General features: G+C 53.4%; 6 protein-coding genes across 6 annotated transcripts; 4 read left to right on the forward strand and 2 right to left on the reverse strand.

The window, feature by feature from the left end:
- Window positions 1-2,584, forward strand: BO86DRAFT_414163 (2-isopropylmalate synthase). Its single transcript, XM_025674819.1, has 4 exons — window positions 1-22; window positions 125-269; window positions 368-1,945; window positions 2,027-2,584. The coding sequence occupies exons 1-4, from the start codon at window positions 15-17 to the stop codon at window positions 2,180-2,182; spliced, it is 1,887 nt and encodes a 628-aa protein (XP_025521932.1). The 5' UTR covers window positions 1-14; the 3' UTR covers window positions 2,183-2,584.
- Window positions 2,585-3,204: 620 nt separating this feature from the next.
- Window positions 3,205-9,367, reverse strand: BO86DRAFT_36463 (putative AMP binding domain protein). Its single transcript, XM_025670013.1, has 6 exons — window positions 9,208-9,367; window positions 9,091-9,113; window positions 5,199-8,944; window positions 4,932-5,141; window positions 4,278-4,881; window positions 3,205-4,220 (listed from the first exon to the last, which is right to left on the reverse strand). Exons 1-6 carry the CDS (start codon window positions 9,268-9,270, stop codon window positions 3,329-3,331), a joined length of 5,538 nt encoding a protein of 1,845 aa, XP_025521933.1. The 5' UTR covers window positions 9,271-9,367; the 3' UTR covers window positions 3,205-3,328.
- Window positions 9,368-11,751: 2,384 nt separating this feature from the next.
- Window positions 11,752-13,104, forward strand: BO86DRAFT_393741 (40S ribosomal protein uS7). Its single transcript, XM_025673082.1, has 3 exons — window positions 11,752-12,002; window positions 12,261-12,444; window positions 12,525-13,104. Exons 1-3 carry the CDS (start codon window positions 11,857-11,859, stop codon window positions 12,840-12,842), a joined length of 648 nt encoding a protein of 215 aa, XP_025521934.1. The 5' UTR covers window positions 11,752-11,856; the 3' UTR covers window positions 12,843-13,104.
- A 321-nt stretch (window positions 13,105-13,425) lies between these two features.
- On the forward strand, window positions 13,426-16,070 carry BO86DRAFT_350217 (SDA1 family protein). Its single transcript, XM_025669380.1, has 4 exons — window positions 13,426-13,552; window positions 13,653-13,688; window positions 13,751-14,038; window positions 14,101-16,070. The coding sequence occupies exons 1-4, from the start codon at window positions 13,506-13,508 to the stop codon at window positions 15,992-15,994; spliced, it is 2,265 nt and encodes a 754-aa protein (XP_025521935.1). The 5' UTR covers window positions 13,426-13,505; the 3' UTR covers window positions 15,995-16,070.
- Window positions 16,071-18,552: 2,482 nt separating this feature from the next.
- On the forward strand, window positions 18,553-19,811 carry BO86DRAFT_393744 (uncharacterized protein). Its single transcript, XM_025673083.1, has one exon. It carries the CDS (start codon window positions 18,658-18,660, stop codon window positions 19,468-19,470), a length of 813 nt encoding a protein of 270 aa, XP_025521936.1. The 5' UTR covers window positions 18,553-18,657; the 3' UTR covers window positions 19,471-19,811.
- Window positions 19,812-20,096: 285 nt separating this feature from the next.
- BO86DRAFT_373619 (uncharacterized protein) lies at window positions 20,097-21,059 on the reverse strand (the record flags this gene model as incomplete). The annotated part of the gene is made up of 3 exons (XM_025670387.1): window positions 20,910-21,059; window positions 20,537-20,842; window positions 20,097-20,366 (listed from the first exon to the last, which is right to left on the reverse strand). Exons 2-3 carry the CDS (start codon window positions 20,723-20,725, stop codon window positions 20,097-20,099), a joined length of 459 nt encoding a protein of 152 aa, XP_025521937.1. The 5' UTR covers window positions 20,726-20,842; window positions 20,910-21,059.
- Between the last annotated feature and the right edge of the window lie 45 nt (window positions 21,060-21,104).

Raw genomic sequence — 21,104 nt, forward strand, 5'->3', positions numbered from 1 at the left:
CTCTCTCGCCCACCATGCCCATGTAAGCTCCCATTGCCGTTTCTCCTCAATCTTCGGTGCTCTGTCACGCGCAGACAAATGACTATTGACGTCGGGGCATGTAACTGATCAATTTTCGTCACAGGCTCAAAGATCCCTCGAAGAAATACAAGCGGTTTCAACCGCTCCACCTTCCTGACCGCCAATGGCCCAACAAGGTCATCGATACCCCTCCCCGCTGGCTGGCCACGGATTTGAGAGATGGTAACCAGAGCTTGCCCGACCCCATGGTATGACTTGCTCCTCCTTTGCTGTCTCGCAGACTAGCTCCTCTCTGGGATACACTCGATTGCCACCCGAAGAGACTAACATGTGTCCTCCGTGACAGGACGGGGAACAAAAACTCCGCTTTTTCAAGATGCTCCGCGACATCGGTTACAAGGAAATTGAAGTCTCCTTCCCCTCTGCCTCCCAAACTGACTTCGACTTTACCCGTCGCCTGGTCGAAACTCCTGGCTTGGTTCCCGACGATGTATGGCTGCAAGTCCTGTCCCCGTGTCGCGAGGACCTGATCCGGCGCACGGTAGACTCCCTCAAGGGAGCCAAGAAGGCGATCCTGCACATCTACCTGGCTACGAGTCCGTGTTTCCGGCGCATCGTCTTCAATATGGACAAGGAGAAGAGCTTGGAGATGGCCGTCCGCTGCACCAAGTATGCGCGGTCGATCACCAAGGACGACCCCGAGATGGCCGGTACAGAATGGCACTTCGAGTTCTCGCCGGAGACGTTCTCGGATACCGAGCCCGAGTTCGCCGCACAGGTCTGTGAGGCCGTCAAGGCCGCCTGGGAGCCCACGGCGAAGGACCCCATCATTTTCAACCTGCCCGCCACCGTGGAGATGTCGACTCCCAATGTCTTCGCCGACCAGGTCGAATTCTTCTGCCGCAACGTCTCTGAGCGCGAGAAGTACGTGGTCTCCGTGCACCCCCACAACGACCGCGGTTGCGCCGTCGCCGCCGCGGAATTGGCCCAGATGGCCGGTGCACAGCGTGTCGAGGGCACCCTGTTCGGTAACGGTGAGCGCACTGGAAACGTCGACCTGGTCACCCTGGCCCTCAACCTGTACACGCAAGGTGTCTCGCCGAAGGTCGACTTCTCCGATATCAATGCGGTCATCAAGGTCGTCGAGGAGAGCAACAAGATTCCCGTGAACGAGAGATGGCCCTACGGCGGGCAGCTGGTGGTGTGCGCCTTCAGCGGCAGTCACCAGGACGCGATCAAGAAGGGATTCAAGCTTCGCGAGGAGGCGGGCGCCAGCGACGACACGAAATGGGAGATCCCCTACTTGCCCCTGGACCCGCAGGACATTGGCCGGACCTACGAGGCCGTCATCCGGGTCAACTCGCAGAGCGGCAAGGGTGGTGCCGCCTGGGTCATCCTGCGCAGCCTGGAGCTGGATCTCCCGCGCGCTCTGCAGGTGGAGTTCAGCAAGGTCGTGCAGCGCAAGACCGAGGAGGTCAGCCGCGAGCTTCTGCCCAGCGAAGTGGTGGGCCTGTTCGAGGAGGCCTACCACCTCAAGTCCAACCCGCGCTTCACGCTGATCGACTACAACATCACGACGGACCGGTCGACCTCCCCCGCGCCCCCCGAGCCCGGCAAGGCCCTCAACACCAAGAACCTCAAGCGTCGCTTCACGGGTATCATCGAGATCGACAACGTCCAGCACGGCATCACCGGCGTGGGCCCCGGTGCCATCTCCTCGCTGGCCAACGCCCTGGCCACCCTGGGCATCGACCTCGATGTCGTCGACTACAAGGAACACGCCATTGGTCTGGGTCGCGACGTCAAGGCCGCCACCTACATCCAGTGTACTGCCGCCGGCAGCAAGGAAACCGTCTGGGGCGTTGGTATCCACCAGGATGTTGTCCAAGCCAGTTTGATTGCTCTCCTCAGCGCCGCCAGCTCTGTAAGTCCTTCCGTCTCCTCTGCCTCCCCTTCTCAACCGGAAATCCACGTTACTAATCATGGCCCGCGAAAAAAAAAACAGTTCCTCACCAGCCGCGCCGGTTCTCCCGCCCCCTTCCGCCCCATCCGTTCCAACACCCTCACAGACGAGGACCTCGAAGCCCTCGAAACCCTCGCCGGCAGCTCCAAGCCCAAAGTCGATCTGGCCAACCTGACCAAGCAAGCCGAGAGCCAGTGATTGGCGGTCTCCTGCCAATCCAAACCAAAAATAAATCTCTGTCTACTTCCAAACATACCAAAACTTCTTTCTTTCTTTCTTTCTTTCTTTCTTGTTTCGGGAGCATTTTCTTTTTGTTCTATAATGTCTAGGGGCGGGTCCTGAGAGAAAGATATCCTTTTTTTGCCTTATATTACACGAATGTGAATGAAATGTTTCGAAAAGTTTGGTGATCTTGTCCGTGAGGAGCCGAGAAACAGAGGGGAAGGAAGAGACGGAGAGAACGCATATGCGTGTGGTTGGCTAAAAGCGCTGGGTGGGTAATTTCGGGGCGAGTGGCGTAAAGCAGATTCGTGTGATACTACTTGTCAATATACGTTTGGAACATTTCTATAGTACGATACAAACATCTCAAGTGGAAGCACTTACACACGCTGTTTGTTGAGCAACTGGCGGCTTAGACCTTGGTTGAAGATCCAAGAGGTGGTTACGTGCGATCTATGAAAGACCAAACCAATTGGTTGCTGCCAAATGTTTGGTGACTGGAAGAGCCAATCGAATTAGAGAGGCCTGGGTGTGTGAATGTCTAGGTATTGATCTCCGATCTTCTATGGGTTACAGTCAAGGCTCTGCTCAGCAAGAAGAGGTAAGATACTCATGATTAACAGGATAATAAAGGGTTCTTTTGAAGCTAATACAGAAGGATGTGGTGGCTGCTTATCAATGCTATAACATCCGAGCACGTCTGTCTATACCAGATAGGTAGTATCATAGGCCGGGCGGGAACAAACAAGAAAAGAAGAAGAGGGGTATGCTATGTACAGAACAATGCATGTCGTTCATCATGGGGCAGGGGTGGAGGGGGAAGCAAGGGGTCGAACATATATACTTGTCAAACTGGAAGCAACAAAGCAATATAGAGGTTTATGATAAAAGGACAAAGCCAATCAGAGCGGGAAGAAGAAGAGATAAAACGATAGGGATAAGTCGTCATGATGATGGGCAGGCTATGCAAAATGGGAAATGGGAAAGCGTGAGGAGGTGCCATGGAAGGTGCTGCAAGTCGGTCAACAAGACACATACAGAGCCAGCTTGGCAAAATGGGCCTCGCGGCCTCGTCCAAACAGACTATTATGTACAGTACAGTAACTGCCGATTCGCACTTAACTAACGTTGCTGATAGGGTGTCCCTTCGTGACTCGGGGCGTCATCGTATCCCAGGGTCGATTGGTAAATTAATGCTTCCTGTGGCCAGTCCCCGGAGCTGCGATCTAATGTGTCGGAAACGGGCTTTCGGTTGTATGAGTCGGAGCGCGCAGGGAAATTCCCACTTGCTTGCTGCGGCTGCGGTCCTGGGCCACCCCGATAGGGAAGAGTCTCGGCCATTGCAGGAGCTCCCGGTCCCGCCTGGGTAGACGAGCCGGCACCTGTGGTGTGGGCGAAGTCTCCGAATTCGAAGCCGAAGTCGGGATGACCAATGGCTGAGGGAAGCTCAGATCCTGTTACGGCAGTAATCCCATTCGTTGAAGCGGTTGTCGGCCGTGAGGGTTCAGAAATCTGTGGAACAGAGGCTATACCTTCAGACGCAGTGCCGGTAGGGCTACCAATGCCAGGTTCCTGCATGCCAGGATACGAGTGTATGGATGCTTCAGAATGTTCGACAAGAACCGGAGCGGGCGACCGGGGTAAGGGCTCGGTATCCGGTACAAGAGTAGATCTGCGAGTACTGTTGCCCATAGTGCTGCCAGGTTTCGAGCTTCGACTCATCCGGTGCTGGGGTGCCGCGAAAGGGTTCTCAGAGCCTTCCATGTCACGAATACTGAATTGGGCGATCGTTCGCAGTTTTCGGGTAACCCACGAAGCCAGCACCTTGCCGCGTTGCTTCTCTCCAAGACGAGATCTAGGGAAGTCTCCATGGGAGACGAAGGCAACAATATCTGCAACGACTTGGTGCTCGTTGAGGATGGCATCGACAATGACTGGAACAAGTGATGCCAAATAAGCCTTTCTTGTGACCTCGACTACTACCACAATGAGGCCACCCGCTTGGAAAACGGCACTGATGGTGTTTGTTAGCAGGCGCACATGCAGCAGGAAATATTGGTTGATCACTTACCACCCTCCGGTCACAATGTTGCGGTGGCATCTCTCCACCGACGACTCGATATCCATCGGGAAGTGGTTCAATCCGTTAACCTCAAACGTCTCGCCGATTCCACCAAGGACGAAAAGAACTTGCATCTCCACCGGTTGGCCATTAGGACCAATTGGCCTTGTGACTGTGTGCAGGAAGCCCAGGTCTCCGGTCCGAACGTACGCCACATTGGGGTCTCCATCCACTACCCGTCCGTTGAAGCGCTCCATATCAAAGTCCTGCCTAGAACCATAGAAGGCCTTGGCACAGGCATCGGATTGAACCCAAATCTCACCATACTCTCCCACATGCGACAAAGTACATGTCTCCGGGTTCACAATTGCTATTTGTGTATTGACTGGCACCATGCCCGAGTCTTGTAGAACAAGAGCGTTGGGATCAGTATCCGGGTCGACCGGATAGACAAGTCCCCTACGCAGAGAGCGCAGATCAAGCCATAATTCCACAGGCTCAATGCACATATAAGACCTCGTAACTACCATAGGGTTCAAGACGTGGGAGTAGACAATGTTGATCGCGGTGCGGTCGAGACTGGTAGAAGCGAAATGGAGACGCACTTTTTGGTCTGTAGTATTATTAGCAAGGCGCCTTCACAATAAGCACAGAGAGACGCACATATATCGACTCGCGGTCGTCCTTCTGCAGATATCATCAGGTTTTTCAGCTCTTGCAGCTGGAAACCCTTACCGGCCATGGCGCTCATTGCATAATCTAACATCTGGGCTGTGGCGTATGTGTCCTTGATTTTGTACCGGGAGAGGGTGACGAAAAGAGTCATGGGGTTCTGGGCGAAATCGACTGGCGAAACTAGATACGTAGGCGCACCTGCAGAGGCTGATCAGCACACGTAATCGCCCGTCAGGGTTTATAAGTTTAGCTTACCGACATAGATACCCATAAGACAGGTATGAAGGAATCCGAGTCCTAGAGTGCTTCGTACACTTCCCAAGACCGGCCTCATGCTAGTCATTTGGCATGTCTCCTTCTGGACTTTACACATGCCCATAATAGTGTCATGGCCGATCTGCACCGAAATTCTCCTCTGGTCAGGAGTCCAATAAGTCCAGACCATGGCTGCCTGACTGCTTTGTTTCCAGGTCTCTTTCGCCGTAAAGCCAAGATCTCTACAGCCATGAGACTGTTTAGGAGGCTTCGTGGTGTTGTAGATGGCCGGTACCCCAATTCGTAGGACTTGTGCAGATTGCTTGATATGCTGAGAAACAAGCTTCTGCCTCAGGACATGGTCAACGTCACTGTTGACAATGATCGCCTTGACTCGGAAGTCATTGATAACATGGAGGAATGCAGGAGCATCTTCAGAAAGACGATTCTGATCAATGGGAGCAAGAGGAACTGCCACCGCGCCCAAGCATAGACAGGCATGGACAGCATAGACATATTCTTCCGAATGGGTGTACATCAAGATCAAATGGTCGCCAGGTCGAACCTTGACCTTGTTCTTCAAGTACATGGCTACAGCAGCAACCTTTAGATCGAATTTCTTCCAGGTGATGCCTTTACCTTCCTTTCCACGACCATCAATGGAACAGTAAGCGAGTTCCTCGGCTTGGCGAGAAACACGCCATTGAAGAAGATCCACAATGCTAGAAAAGTTGTTCAGTGGTGTAGACGTACGGTCATCCATGACGACGTCACGATAGTCAACTCCGGAGTATTGCTTTTCCTGCATTGCAAGCATCTCTTGCCTAGACATGAGTGCAAGTGGAGACCAAATACCGCCGACGGGATCGACTCCGATCGGCAGATTCAGGACCGACCGCTCAACGCCAAACTTGACATGAACACAAGGTAACGATCCATTGTCGAATTCTTTGCGGCAGAGCATGTTTCCAATTTCGCGTCTTCCATTCTTGGTCACACGAGGGAGAGTATTGGGGGCTGTCAATAGAACACAGTAGACGCGCAGATGGTGCTCCTGGTAAAGGATTTCCATACATCTCTCAGCCAGAGACTCCAATAGAACTGAATCCAGCTGCCGTGGAGGACCACCTGAAGTTGTTGGGGCTGTCGAAGCTGCGTATGATTCTAAGACGACAATCGGAAGATGCTCCTCATTGACGAAAACATCGAAAGCTGTGCAGTCATGGATCTTCGGGATGTTCTTAAGAAGGCTGACGATCAGATGTTGGACAAAGAAGTACCGGTGCTCAACGATCTCCTGCCCATGTTCTACCCATTCCACCTTCTGTCGAAGCCGGTCTTCGTAAAGGCCAAGGATGAAAACCTTGCCCTCAATTATACAGCCAAGGAGACCCGTTCGAAGGAACTCCGGCTCAACCAGAACAGGTGTAGGGTTACCTTCCTCAAACTTGTATGGCCGTGCATGGAAGATAGCTTCCGTATGCTTCGGCAAGGCCCAGAAGCCTCCTGAAAGAGAAGGCGAGTCAACCCAGATCTCGCCAACCACGTTGGGGGTGCACAGCAAATTGGTCTCGGGATCAACCACCGCCACAGTAGCATCGGGGATAGGATAACCGAACGAGCCAACTCGTACAGCGTGAGGCATAGTGGGCGCAAACTTCTTCGCCTCTTCACCCATGGCTAGAACCACGATCTCATTGCTCTTCAGAGCCTCCTTGTCTAAGAGGACTTCGAGCATATCAGTCTGTCCTTGTTCTTGCGGGGCGGGAGCGGGAGCAGAAGAACCACCACCCAAAAGACTGCTACCAAACCCGCTGTTGGTCTCGGTCTTTTCCGATTTCTTCTCTTCCTTCCTGAACCCCTCGCGCTGGCTGGGGTCCATCTCATGCGTCAGAGGGCAACCCATGCGTTCTTCACCACCCAGCCAATCCCGCACACTGATGACCATGCCACCGTGCTCAGGAAGACAAAGCATTGGAGCGACAATTTCTCGAGCCCTGGGATTTCGCATGGGCCTAAGCCATCGGTCTGCCAGAATTTCATGAAATTCAGGATCCACCGTGAGCGAATCAATCAGACAGAGCTTCACCGATCCAAAATTGGGCTCGGAATTCTTCTTGTAATGTCGCGTGGCCATTGGATCTTGCTGGTAGTTGTATGCTGCGATTTTCAAGCCGGGGTAGTCGGCGGCCATAAGAGTTGCCCTGTATTTAGTGATTAAGTGAGCATAAAGACCAGGGGTCTCTACGGCCCGATCCTCAAGCCAGACAGTGGTGTGGCCCCCGTACACAGTAAGGAGGACGCCTAGAATCATTCCAATGCCTTGTCTGGGGTCCAAGTAGCTGATAAGAGTCTCCCCACGTTGTTTCGCTGCGCTCGAAGATGCAGGCACCGTCGAAACAATTGCACCGAGGCAAGCCATCTGATGCATGATCGTTCGATGGCTCATGACAACACCGCGCAAATCTCCGGTAGGGGCCCTTGAAAATTCAATGTAAGCCAGATCGGGAACCACGAGTGGCGGGGTATCGTCTTTCTTCTTTGGGTGGTAGCTGCCGAATTCGTTCGTCTTCCACCACTCTACCCCTCTAGGCCAATTCAACTTTTGGATTGTAATGTCTCTCTGAAAGCTCTTGAGGTTATTCTCCGTCGTTAAAGCGAGATGTGCTTGCGTGGAAGTCAAGATCAGGTTGAGACTTTGATAGTCCTCGAGACTGTTTATTGGGACGGCGACAACTCCGGCGATGAAACATCCCATCAAGGCGACAGCAAACTCGATAATCTCGGAGTCGCGGTAGATCAAAGCCACACGATCACCGCGATAGAGATTGCTCTTGTCCCGAATGACCTGCGCCACCTTCTCCGCGCGACTAGCAAGCTTGTCCCAAGTGATCGAGGCAATCTCCTTTCCTTTCTGGTCTAGGACCCAATAAGCCGGCTGCTTCGCATGCACTCGAGCGCGATGCCGGAGAACCGCGGGGATGTTTTCGAAATTAGACATGGGGGTATTCTTGTCGTGGGGATCATGAACAGCAAATGGGATGTCCCGAGGTTCCAACGGAAGTAGGTGATCAAGTGCCGGTCCGTGAGGAAGTTCAGAGGCAGGAATTAAAGGCGGAGCCATATTTGCCGTAGGGGAAAATGTATCTGATTGGGAATAGCGATGAAAACCACCCCCGTAACTGTCTCTATAATCGTCCTGTTGCTGGCCAGCAAAGTCGGAGAAGTACCCCTGCTGAGAGTCGAGCATGGTCGACTGTCGCGTGCCAGTGCCAGATGGCATATCGTAGGCCCCGGCCGGCTCATCGTAGTGATCGTGAGGAGGGCCCGGATTGAAAGCATAATTCTGACTTAGTAGGGTTGCTGTCCTCGAACTCTCTTGTAGCGGCGGAGCAGGCTGTGGTTTCGGAAGGAAAAGAGAGTCATAAGAAGCGGCTGACGGGGCTCTGTCACCAGGTAATAACATGCTGTCTCTTTCGTATGAGCCCTGCGTCTCGCCACTTATCCTCCGATCATATCCGAAGCCCCCGTTCTGGAAACTATCGCGGCCGTTCGAGAAGGAATCCGACGGTCCGCCATGGCTTGTGGAATCGGCCGTAGGGGGTCGGACGTTGAGGATGGCCGGAGGCGGGTGGGTTGAACTGGTGATTGAGGAGGGAGCATTGCCGGATGTAGGTGTATTGAGGTCCAGTGCCATATTAGGGCCGAAAAACTGCGAGAGGAGTAATGTGCGCCGTTTCTGATATCTGCGACAAAATCAGTTCATGATCAAGTTGATGGTCTGCCATGAATCATGTGTCTTGGGATTCTGAATAGATGCTAGCGGTGTTTGTCCTGAGGGAGGCATTATCCGCGTACACTGCCCGATTTTCGGCACCAACAGGATGCTTACCCTTTCTCGGTGATATCACCTTCCTGATAGTACAGGGCAAGAGCAAGTCAGTCCAAGAATTTCCAACACGATAACCAGGTCCTAGATGGACAGAAAGTAACAGTGACCGCCTCATACCTCCAATTCCTTGTCAAGGTCGCGCAGAGCGGACTGCAGCTCAGGGTTGTTGTCGTCCGCCATGATCACAGAAGCGCTGAAGGGGTACAAATCGAGGGGCTGTCATTCGAGGGCGCGTACGACTGGGCGTGAACGAAGAAAGATACTCTCATCGCAGGGTGTTTGAGTCGGCAGTCAACAGGCACTGGGGACAGACGGGGAGAGAAGAAGAAGTCCCCAATAAACACGGCCTCTTGCGACCGAGGAGAAGTAGTTTGAATGGGGGTGTGTGGAGGAGGAGGAGGAGGCGGAGGAGGCGGAGGAGGAGGGGGGGATTCTCTCACGTTCCTCGGAGCGTCTCTCGCTTTCTCCGCGCCCGAAGAGCCACAAAGAGCCACAACGTCACCTGCCGAGGGGGCTTTAATTAGGTGGGAGTAGGGCCTGTGAGGCGGGCCGGAGACGCACAATTGGCACAGTTGGCCGTGGGCACAATTGGCACCGCCACACCGCGGGATGATGGACGATGAGGATCTGGGGATGACGATGTTAAATTAAGGTACTGTTCGTACTATGTAACTAAGTGACTGACTGCTCATTCCATGATAGTCATGATAGTGGTAGTAAATGTGCTCAACGCTCATCTTCAGTTACTACCACCACGACGACCATAGATGACCCCTGAAAGAACAAATTATCTTGTGTTTCCAGTGACAGGTACACGTTCTGGTAACAACCAATCCTCATGTGCCGTCCCTATTTCTGCATGATTTGACTCTTACCGGCTTTTCCGCTACCCGTGACCCGATGCGGGATGTCCCCTTTCTGACTGATTCACATTGTCTATCGGGGAGTTGACCTCTCCTTGCTGGAGGGTAGACCTTGTACTAACAATAGAATTACTCTGATGAATTGGGGTGGCATTTCACAGCAACCTGTCGTACTCCCTCTACTTTGAAATCTATACTCCTTCTACTTAATATCTTTAACATCTTTCTAGCTCCGGTGGAGTCAATGCATGTCCCTTGGCGCCAAGATCCACCTGGGGAGAACAATCGACTGGTAAGAATAGTAGTATTGAATCAATACCGATTGTGCTGTGTCAACCTGTCACAAGACTTCTCTTTGGGAGGTTGCAGGAAGACCACTGAACCCTGCTCAATTTCGAGTCAGGGTGTTAGTCTAACAGTGACTCTCGGATGAAAAAGCGCCTTGATGGCTGAAACCCTCCATGCAGTGTTCAGACTCCGTAGAACTATTGGCCGCCTAACATTGACACTTCGGTGGCTTCGCGTCAGAGATCGCCTGTTTAGGATCTCGCTTCGCGTTAACCAGAGTTTCAACGAGGTACATCAAGAGGCCGCTCATTAGGGCATGATGATGAGTCTTTCCTCGATATGCTCAGTGTCCTAGAATAATGTAGTCGAGATCCGCCTGATTGAATTTGATGGACCAACTATCAGGGAACATTGCTTGTAGAACGGAACTAGAGTCCGACCATGCGCTTACAACAGCTAGTCCCCAACTGTCCACATGGCTCGCTTATCTGCTACAATCACTGTGATACGTGCCATGGAAGTCTACTCCGATCGGAGCCAGAGGCTCGTATCCTGTTCACCACCGGCATAGATATAGGCATAGTCGTCCTGCTGCTCCAGATGAGAAGAGGCTCTAGACTCAATGGCATGAATTTTCATGCTCGTAATGCAACCGAGCACAGAGCCACTGTCATCGAGCGAGTGTTGGAATCCTTTCGGATACCAGCACCAGAGGATTCCACTTTTTGCGAGATCGTCTGAAGGTTTGTGCTCCAAGACTCGCTCTCTCTGGCTCTGATTACCTGTGGATGCCGGTCATTGTGACTCTTGTGGCACAAATGATTGACCGTGGTCGTTAATCGCAGTCTCATCCAATCATTCGAGATCTACCCAGTCAAACCGGCATGAGATCTGTTGACTGGCGTGATGATGCTTTTCCAACTTGAAAGACATCGTTTGGAGTCATCGAGGGCAAAGATCTTCGCAGACAAGTGTTCCATCCTATGACCAAGGACAATCGATGCGTTGAGGCTGTCGATCTGTACTTGCGGTCTAGCATCAGCAATGGCCACCAGGTCAAATATCCGAGAAGCGGTCTTTGGTCTGTCTCAAATTGATCGTCTGAAGCAATGAGCGCATACTGCTGCTGATGTTGACCAATGGTGAAGGACGCTGTCCCAAACAATTGGCCGAAGACTGGTATTTTCGAGCGTATACATAGCAAAACTCGGTAATGGGGGCTGGGCGTTTGTGAAGGACGGGCTAGTATCGATGGCCCTGTCTCCAGCAGAATACAGTCTAGATCATGGAGGATGGGTTGTAACATGCCGGTGGGTTGAAAGCGGAGTCCGATGTGGTTATCTACCGGGGCATCACGGGCTAACCCCAATCAGGGTTGGTGCACCGGAGCAGACCCGTTAGTGCTTGATCACATGACACCTCTGGCACCATTGGTGGTCGGGCCTGCCCTAAACCCACCCACCGCTAAGCGAGTCGCACCTCGAATTTCCGTGGGCTCAGCGACACATTTCAGCCGACCGACTGTATTCGTCGACGTTGCAGGATCACCCAACGACACCGTCCGCCACCCCTTCACGTATCCCTCCCTCGACAACAGGTGCATACGTCGTCCAACATGTCTGAACACGGCGAAGTCGAGGTCGAAAACCCTGCTGCGGCCTTCCAGGTCCTGCCCAAGGATGCTCTTGCCGAGCAGGGCAGCGTGAAGCTGTTCAACAAGTGGAGCTACGAGGATGTTGAGATCCGGGACATCTCCTTGACGTAGGTGCTTCCCAATTCATCGCGATTGTTATTACCACGAAGAGGAGGAACGGATTGGCTCGATGGAGGAAAACAAATTTGCACCAGCCTGTTCGTCGGGTTGGAGGCAACAGTCGATTCGAATCCAAGCAAAAGCACGACGCGGAAGGATTTGCGCAACGAAAAGAGAAAAAGGGATTCTGGCTCGGAATGGATTGGACAAGAGAGGATGGCAAAGACTCAGAACGAGATATACTGACTCGAATTTCACGCAACCAGCGACTACATCCAGATCCGCTCCCCTGTCTACCTTCCTCACTCCGCTGGTCGCTATGCCGCCAAGCGTTTCCGCAAGGCTCAGTGCCCCATCATCGAGCGCCTGACCAACTCCCTCATGATGAACGGCCGCAACAACGGAAAGAAGCTCATGGCTGTCCGCATCGTTGCTCACGCTTTCGAGATCGTATGTTCCACCGAAGCACTACTCTCACCGGCCGAGAACCGAAATCAGCCTCGGACAAGGCGCTAACAGTTTCGCATTAGATCCACATCATGACCGACCAGAACCCTCTCCAGGTTGCCGTTGATGCCATCGTCAACTGCGGTCCCCGCGAAGACAGCACCCGTATCGGTTCCGCCGGTACCGTCCGTCGCCAGGCCGTCGATGTCTCTCCCCTCCGCCGTGTCAACCAGTCCATCGCTCTCCTGACCATCGGTGCTCGTGAGGCCTCTTTCCGCAACATCAAGAGCATCGCCGAGTGCTTGGCTGAGGAGCTCATCAACGCCGCCAAGGGTAGCTCCAACTCCTACGCCATCAAGAAGAAGGACGAGCTCGAGCGTGTCGCCAAGAGCAACCGGTAAAGTGGGAACTTTGGGCGTATTCTCCGTTTGGTTCTGGTTTTGCGTGTACTGGAGTGGACGGGGGGTTCGATAGGATTCAGTCGATTTGCATGCATCTGCGCGACTGTACATACCTGAAAACAGTCACGGGAGGGAGCGAGATCCTCAAAAAATGAGAGAATTGGACGGCTTTCCTTCCACAGTAGTTGAGATGCGATCATGAAGACCTCTGGCTTTCGGAGTCAGAACCTACCATTTTTTAACTCTAAACGAAAAGATTTTATTTACCTGTTTTCATGTTCTGGTTCTGTTAGCCATTGTAGTATTTGAACACACTTGACCTCCTTAAACGACTCTATGTGTAGTCTAGATCTGTCTCTATCTACATAGTTCACAATACACAGTATTCAAATCCACCTACAGAGGTGTTGAAAAATGCCACTCCATAATCGTGGGGCAAGCGCAGCAGTGTTTGATATGACAAAATCTGATGTTGCAGGGACCACTGCCGTCGCCGCCTTTGGCTGATCGCTTATCGATAGGCCAGAACCCCGTACTAGCAGGAAGAAAAAAAAAATGTTCTGGGTCTGTTATCAGCCAGAGCCAACCACCTTCCATCTCCTTCCCTCTCTCCCCCATCAACCCATATCACTCCTCTAATTCTCACCACATCCTGTCGCAAACATGGTGAAGAGGAAGTTAGGGGCCTTGGAAAAGGTTGAGGCTGATCTGTAAGTGCCCCTCGCTGTCTGGACAGAGAAAAACTCTACCCGCCGACTCGGAGAGAACTTCATCACGATCGCTGACACGTTGCGCTCTCTCTTTTTCCAGGCCCAATCTGCAGCACAAGATCAGAAGAGACCCCAAGTAAGTTATGCCCTTCCGATGCAAACTCTCATGGAGTAGGCTAACCAGGGTGCCTCTGTCAGGTCCTACATCGAGGATTTCCGCGCGCAGCACTACCAATATGAGAGTCACCGCGAGATTTTCATGGCGGCACCTTCGTCGGCCACGGACACGGGGATCATCTCGCTTCGTGAATTGATCGATTTCATCGCCCACGTGGCCGACTGCTACCCGGAGATTACCAAGGACTTTCCGCAGCAACTGATGGATATCCTGACGCAGCATCACTTGATCTTGCAGGCGGAGTTGCGGGAGAAGATCGTCGGAAGCTTGGTGCTTCTGAGAAAGAAGGAACTCTTGGATTCCGCGACGTAAGTCTTTCTCACAAAGGTTGGCCAATCGAGCGCTCCCGCTAATCTGTGCGACTCTCTAGACTCCTTCAGACGCTGTTCCCTATTCTCATCTCCACGCCCAGCAAGACGCTGCGCGCATTACTGTTCCAGAAGATCCTGATGGACCTGCGATCTTCCAATGCGAAGTCTACGAACCACAAACTCAACCGTACCATGCAGACCGTCCTTTACAACCTAGTCACTTCCGACCGCACCTCCTCCAAGGGTCTGTGGGCTATCAAGCTTACGCGCGAACTGTGGAAGCGCCAGATTTGGACCGATGCCAAGGCTGTCGAAGTCATGAAGGAGGCTAGTCTTGCTACTAACGAGAAGGTCATTGTGGGCGGAATCCGCTTCTTTCTGGGTGGTGATAAGGAACGTGAAGAGATGGAGGACGAGAGCAGTGATGAAGAGGCCATCGACATGGGCAGAGTCAAGCACATCGTCGGCATCAACAAGAAGACCAAAAAGAAGGCTCGCGCTGTCGAGAAAGCCCGAGCAACCGTTAAGCGCCGTGAACGCAAGAAGAACCAACCCCACCCGCTGAACTTCTCCGCGCTGCACCTGTTGCACGATCCCCAGGGATACGCCGAAAGCCTGTTCTCCAAGCACCTCCAGAGCACCAAGTCCAAATTAAACCTGGACCAAAAGCTGTTGGTTCTTCAGCTTGTGACTCGCCTGGTCGGTCTGCACAAGCTTCACATCATGCACCTGTATTCCTACTTCCAAAAATACCTCACGCCCCGCCAGCCTTCCGTCACTTCGTTCCTGGCTTCCCTTGCGCAGGCCTCCCACGATCTGGTTCCTCCCGATGACCTTGAGCCCCTGGTTCAGAAGATCGCCAACGAGTTCGTTTCCGAAGCGTCGGCAGCAGAGGTCGCATCCGCCGGTCTCAATGCTATCAGAGAGATTTGCGCGCGCCAGCCCCTGGCGATGAACGAGACTCTGTTGCAAGATCTTGTCATGTACCGAAAGAGTAAGGACAAGGGAGTGGTCATGGCCGCTCGTGGTCTGCTCAGTCTGTTCCGCGAACTCAACCCCGAATGGCTCAAGAGAAGAGACCGTGGAAAGGAAGCCTCGATGGGCCTGCGCTCAGGAGATAAGAAGGAAAAACGCTTCGCCGAGCAAGCGGCCGGCGGTATCGAGGGCATCGAGCTGCTCGAGCAATGGAAGGAAGAGGAACGTCGCAAGAAGAGAGCCGAAAAGGGTCTGGCCTCCGATGCGGAAGATGACGACGAGGAAGACGAAGAGGATAATTGGGATGCCTGGAATGTCGAGGAGGACGAGGACAGCGACGACTCCGATGGCTGGATCCAGGTGCAGAGTGACGCTGAGATTGAGCTAAGCGACTCGGATGACGACGACGAAGACTCCAAACGTCCGAAGAAGAAGGCCAAGTCGGATGAAGAGACGGCTGCGGAGACGGCCGCGGAGGCGACCACCGAAGCGTCCAAGGCGCAGAAGGAATTGGACCAGAAGCTCAGCCTGGCAGCTACGCGCATCCTGACGCCTGCCGATCTGGCAAAGCTGCAGGAGCTACGCACCGAAGCGGCTGTCAACGCCCTGGCGGGCGTGAAGGGCCGTCAATCCGCCAGCAACCGCCACCACGACGACCCCCTGACGGCTGAGGAGATCGAGGGTCTGGCCGCTCTGTCGGCCGGCAAGGCCACGCGCGAGGAACGCATCGCGCATGCCAAGGAGGGCAAGACCGATCGGGCCGATCACAAGAGTGTGACCGCCAAGCGCAAGGAGAAGAAGGATGCCCAGGGCAAGAGTACGACCAACAAGGAGAAGGCGCGCAAGAAGAACTTCCTGATGACCCTGGGCAAGGCGAAGAGCAAGAACAAGCGCAGTCTGGTGCAAACGCGGGCGGTGCTGAAGGCCCACCAGGAGCGGGCGAAGCGTGGTGGTCGCCGGGGAAACACTGGCAATTGAGGTATATCTTGATGATACCCTTGTTTTATTTCTGCTTTGTAGATTGTCGAGAAGCTTGCAAAATATATATTACTCTGCTTATGCGAATGGTGCCGACAGTATACATAAGGCTACGCAACACCCTATAAAGTTTAGGTGAAGAAATTAACTGCCTTGACTACCGGAAAGTAGAGCTCCGAACGGAGACAGGCACATCAGTTCGATACTGCAGTACGCCTGGCGGCATTTCTAGGAAGAGTAGCCTCCATCGCACCCTGTTCGATGTACAGTACTGGTTCATCTTTTGCATTTGTGCAAGGGCGATCAGACCAACCACATCTTGCAAAGGCCAGTGCTGTCTCTCCCGTGTCCTAGTCAAAGCGTAACGAGGGCGTACCTGCTAAAGTGACTTTCATACCCGCGAGGGTCTATCGGTCTATCTCTAAACGCTATGTAGACGCAGAGCTGGTGTTTGAAGCTGCAGCACCCACTCTCCAGCAGGGAAGGACGCTACGTACGGCTGTAGGCCTTGAAAGGAGTTTCGTTGAGTGAGAGAAGAGAAGTCTCAGGGATCGTGTCCAAGTAACGTCGCCTCCCCGGCTCACCGGCATGGTGGATTGCAGATGATGCCCTAATCAGCCTGAGCCGTCCGGAACCTCGCACATCAGCTTGTAGCTGGCCGTTCCGGCGTCATTTTACGGATGGGAGTATGTTAAGATGTACCCTTGGAGGAGATAGGCAGCGAAATCATTCTCGTATTCTTGTCAATCCCCAAAGAACCCATGACTTAACGTTTGGGACCTAGGAAGGTGTCTTACAAGTGGATGGATGCACCGTGGGCTTTTCGAGACCTTCATATCGGTTGGCGACAGCTCTTTCCGCTGGGCAAGGATGTCTACCTGCCCGCGCAGTAGCACCATGTGAAGGTTTCTGGACCCATCCACTTGGACAGTGCGACGAGCACGTTGGAGCTTTCTTTCCGGGTTGGATGCGTTTCATAGTGTAGTATACTGGCCGTAGCTAAGCAGGAGCAGGCAGCGTCGATGCCGTTACTGTTCCATAGTAACTTCCTTAACTATCATGAATTAGACAATGTCGATGCTATTTATGTTGACTCTTTCCGGGGACGCCCTCCATTCTGGACTCATCTCCATCTTTTCTCGTCGCCTTGCGTTTTTGAGCAGGCGGATGGCGCAGTGCAGCAACCAATGCAGGCTTTTGTCTTGTTCCGATTGAAGATTCATGTCAGTCCCGGTTTAGGGGATGATGCTCCTTCAGCTGGCGTGTCCAAGGGTCAAAGTGCCTCTCAGACTGCATTGCATGCAGGTTTGTTCATCATCAAGGCAAGTGATTCCAACGCTACGACTTTCTGAGGCCCCGGCCAGTGATGAGAAGATCCACACGGATGATGCTCAGCTTCGGCTGATACCTTGCTGTGTTGAATAGAACCACTGTGGCCCTCAGACTGCATAGCATGCAAATTTATTCATCATCGAGGCAAGTGATTCCAACGTTACGACTTTCTGAGGCCCCGGCCAATGATGAGAAGATGAACGGGGATGATGCTCAGCCTCGGCTGATTTCTCGCTGTATTTGAATAGAACCACCGTGCCCCTCAGACTGCACCACATGCAGATTTGTTCATCATCGAGGCAAGTGATTCCACAGTTACGACTTTCTGAGGCCCCGGCCAATGATGAGCAGACGAACGCGGATGATGCTCAGCCTCGGCTGATTTCTTGCTGTATTTGAATAGAACCGCCGTGCCCCTCAGACTGCATCGCGTGCAGGTTTGTTCATCATCGAAGCAAGTTATCGCTTTGTTACGATCTGAGGTCCGAAGGTACTCCGGGTGATGGTCACTATGCTTCTCAGACTGCATCGCATAGTTTGAAGCCAGTGTCCTCCTTGTTACGACGTGGTGAAGTACCTGGGATTTTCAGCTGAGAAGAGAAGGAGAGAGGGAACTGGAAGAACCTTTGCTTTATAGTAACTCCAATGCTTCATGGTGACTTAAGGAATCAGTCGTTCCGCGGAATTCTATTCCGATGAGAGTTCATGATAAATAATGACATGGAGGCGAGCGCGTTCTGGGTTTTAATCTCTAGTCCGACCATAGATAGATGGCAGCATCACGTAGGTGGCAAGTCTGGAAAAGAGGAGCTCTACCAAGGGTGAGTGACAGGAAATATAGTCGATAGCATGTTGCGACTATATGACATATGAGTATACTACATGCAAATAGTACTACATAGTATACCATAACAGACTAGTCCTAGAAGGGATATATTGAGGATGGCACAGAGCACGTGACAGGGGACACGTGCCAGACTCCGATGCAGCGCGTCGGAAGCGCGTCGCGGGATGCGACCCAAAGAAGAAGCCCAGCCTTCAATTTACTTCTTCCCCCTTCGTCGCCGCCGTCTTCATCATTCTTCCTCTTCTTCATTTCATTCTCATACTCTCCTCTCCATTCTTCTCAACTCCCCCGCTACAACAACTGGACAACTACTCCATAGTAGGCCTTACTTTCTTTTACTCCCTCGAATTCTATCCAAGCAATTACTCCAACAAACTCCGCCCGCCAAACTACCCCACACCCCACCACCCAGGGCTTTTCCTCTCTATCACAACTTCACAACCCACCTTCACGCTCACCAAATACACCAAAGTCAATTCCCACCATGCCACCCTCAGCCTCCATCCACCGCACTTTTGGTGCTACAACAACCGACCCCAACTCCAAACGCCGCCGCTTCCAACCCCCGATCACCAGCTTCTTCACCACAGCCAGCGACCCGACCGCCCACCCCTCGCCAACCGCCCACCACACCCACAACCACTACTCCACCTCCACCAGCTCCCCGACCCCGACCCTCGCCCCGAAGGTCCAGGCCTCCCTCCTCTCCGTCGGCATGCGCATCCGCAAGTCCATCGCCGAAGGCTACAAGACCCACCACCAGTCGAGCAAAGCCCTCCTCTACGGGGCCCCGCCTTTCTACCACTACCACCAAGACCAAGACCAAGACCCGTCCGGCCATCTGGTCACCACCGACGAAGGCGACGCATTCTCCCTCCCCGCCAGCTCGCAGGAGTCCACCTCCTCCTCTGCCCCGTTCACGGGTACGAAGCGCGGCCGGGGGGACTTCGATTCCTACCGCGCCGACAGCAATGAGAGTGACAGTGAGATGGAGGACTTCCCGGGCGCGGAGACGTGGGGTCAGCGGACCTCCCGGGCAGAGCCTGCTGCTGCTGCTGCTGCTGCTGCTGCTGCTGCGGTTCCTGGGAGGACGATTCTCGCGCCGCGGAGTAAGAACAGTAGTACCCTCCGCAGGCGGTTTGTGGTTACCGGGCGGGGTGGTGCTTGCACTGCCGACGTAGGACTCGGGCCTGACTTCGAGGAACCGGCGTTTTTGAGGAGTCGGGAGGAGGTGGACGGGTATGAGTTCGATGGGTCTCTGGGGGCGTGCAGGGAGGTGGAGATGGGGGGTGTTTGATTTTGCGGTACTTGGCTGGGAATATTTGCCTGGGAAGGTTGGGGCGTGGGAAGAAGGGTTGGATCGTGATGTGGTGCTTCGGATGGGTTCTTCTCTGATTTTTTTTTAGCCAGCGTTGCCATTGTTTGTATTTCTATCGTTTTTTATCTAGTTGTGTTGTCGAGGGGGCGTTTACTGGCTGGTTCCAGTGATTCTCAGGCCCAGGGCTATGATGATATGCTGGATAGGGTTTAGTAGGGGTTTTGCTATGATGGGTCTAGGCTATGCTTTTATGGTTATGGTTGGGGATGGACTTTCGGGTGACGGGTTTCTTGTACTGTACATATTCTTATCCTCCTTCACCTCATTATGAGTCTCAATCCGAAGTAAGTCAATTCGAAGTAAGGAGAATAAATCGCATGTATAGTTATCGCCTGTATAGAGAGTATACTCCGTATTGACTTCCAATTCCCCAGCGAAAACAAAAGAAATGAAATGGAAAAAGGAAAAGAAAGAAAGAAAGAAAGAAAGAAGAAAGAAAGAAAACGCTCCAACCAGCCTTGAACCCCCGAACTCCCTCATCCCCATCCTCATCCCCCACAAACCAATATACAGTACATACACTCGTACAGCCCAACCCACCACTATCACCCCCGCCTCCTCACTCGCGTAATAACCAAACAAGTCAACCCAGGCCACAGATCCACCGCGCCATCGAAACACACATAGGACCCGGGCACCAGCCGCACCGCCAGCGCGGGTTCCCGGGCGAGCCGCATCTCCGCATCCCGGGGCACCAGCCGGGGCTCGGTGCCGGCGACCACGCGGATGGGGACGATGTACAGCGGGCCCGTGGAGTTGCGGATCGTGTTGCGCGCCAGGATCTTCCACGCCATGTAGCTGAGATGCGGTTTGCCCTGGTGGCGCCCGTCAGGTAACCAGAGGTCTGGATTTTGGTAAATTGGGGGGGGGGGGGGGGGTCCTGCGGTTCTTGCGCCGCAGGTGGCTTCTGTGCGATACACGTGCGGACACGCAGGATATAATGTGGGTGGGGAAGCAAGGGAGCAAGCAAGCAAGCAAAGCTTACCTCGAGCTCGAGGTGCTTTAACAACGGCGCTGCGTGTTGGTCTAGGAAGTGGTTCGCGAACATGAGGTTCTTGTTCTTTTCGACTTTGGCGACCGGGGCCGTCTCGATGACTCCCTGCAGGTGGTGGAGGGCGGCCGCGGCTTCGGGGGTGATTTGGTGGGTTTGGATGGCGGTGTGTTTGGCGGCCATTGTGTTTCGGGGGGGAGGGGGCTGATCGGGAGATGCTGGGGGAGCATGGGTTGGTCTAATCGGTGCTGAAGAAGTGGTGGTGCTTTGAATTAGTATATGGAGAGAAGGTCCTCTCGTCTGTTGTCCGGAGGTTAGTTCGGTTGCTTTTGCGTCTGATGGCTTTAGGGTCACGGGTTTCACGTACTTGATAATGATACTCTGAGCCCCGAATCTCTGCCTTGCGACTGTTGAGGACAGATTCGATGTCTCTTCCTCTCGCTCTGTATATGTATATCACTCCGTCTCTTGACCATGCGGGGGAATTAGTACTCCGTAAATGAGGTGGGGATCCAGATTGCGGGGGTCCCAAGGTTGTCCGAATACGGGCTGGGCGGGGGAT

This window comes from Aspergillus japonicus (genome assembly GCF_003184785.1).
Source record: "Aspergillus japonicus CBS 114.51 unplaced genomic scaffold BO86scaffold_120, whole genome shotgun sequence".
NCBI lineage: Eukaryota > Fungi > Ascomycota > Eurotiomycetes > Eurotiales > Aspergillaceae > Aspergillus > Aspergillus japonicus.

Coding starts and splice junctions, on each gene's coding strand:
- BO86DRAFT_414163 (XM_025674819.1), top strand. Junction 270..367: donor AGAGCTTGCCCGACCCCATG/GTATGACTTGCT, acceptor CCTCCGTGACAG/GACGGGGAACAAAAACTCCG. Junction 1,946..2,026: donor TCCTCAGCGCCGCCAGCTCT/GTAAGTCCTTCC, acceptor AAAAAAAAACAG/TTCCTCACCAGCCGCGCCGG.
- BO86DRAFT_36463 (XM_025670013.1), bottom strand. CDS start 9,270: ATGGCGGACGACAACAACCCTGAGCTGCAGTCCGCTCTGCGCGACCTT. Junction 5,142..5,198: donor TCTTATGGGTATCTATGTCG/GTAAGCTAAACT, acceptor CAGCCTCTGCAG/GTGCGCCTACGTATCTAGTT. Junction 4,221..4,277: donor AACATTGTGACCGGAGGGTG/GTAAGTGATCAA, acceptor AAACACCATCAG/TGCCGTTTTCCAAGCGGGTG.
- BO86DRAFT_393741 (XM_025673082.1), top strand. CDS start 11,857: ATGTCTGAACACGGCGAAGTCGAGGTCGAAAACCCTGCTGCGGCCTTC. Junction 12,003..12,260: donor ATCCGGGACATCTCCTTGAC/GTAGGTGCTTCC, acceptor TCACGCAACCAG/CGACTACATCCAGATCCGCT. Junction 12,445..12,524: donor TTGCTCACGCTTTCGAGATC/GTATGTTCCACC, acceptor GTTTCGCATTAG/ATCCACATCATGACCGACCA.
- BO86DRAFT_350217 (XM_025669380.1), top strand. CDS start 13,506: ATGGTGAAGAGGAAGTTAGGGGCCTTGGAAAAGGTTGAGGCTGATCT. Junction 13,553..13,652: donor GAAAAGGTTGAGGCTGATCT/GTAAGTGCCCCT, acceptor CTCTTTTTCCAG/GCCCAATCTGCAGCACAAGA. Junction 14,039..14,100: donor GAACTCTTGGATTCCGCGAC/GTAAGTCTTTCT, acceptor GCGACTCTCTAG/ACTCCTTCAGACGCTGTTCC.
- BO86DRAFT_393744 (XM_025673083.1), top strand. CDS start 18,658: ATGCCACCCTCAGCCTCCATCCACCGCACTTTTGGTGCTACAACAACC.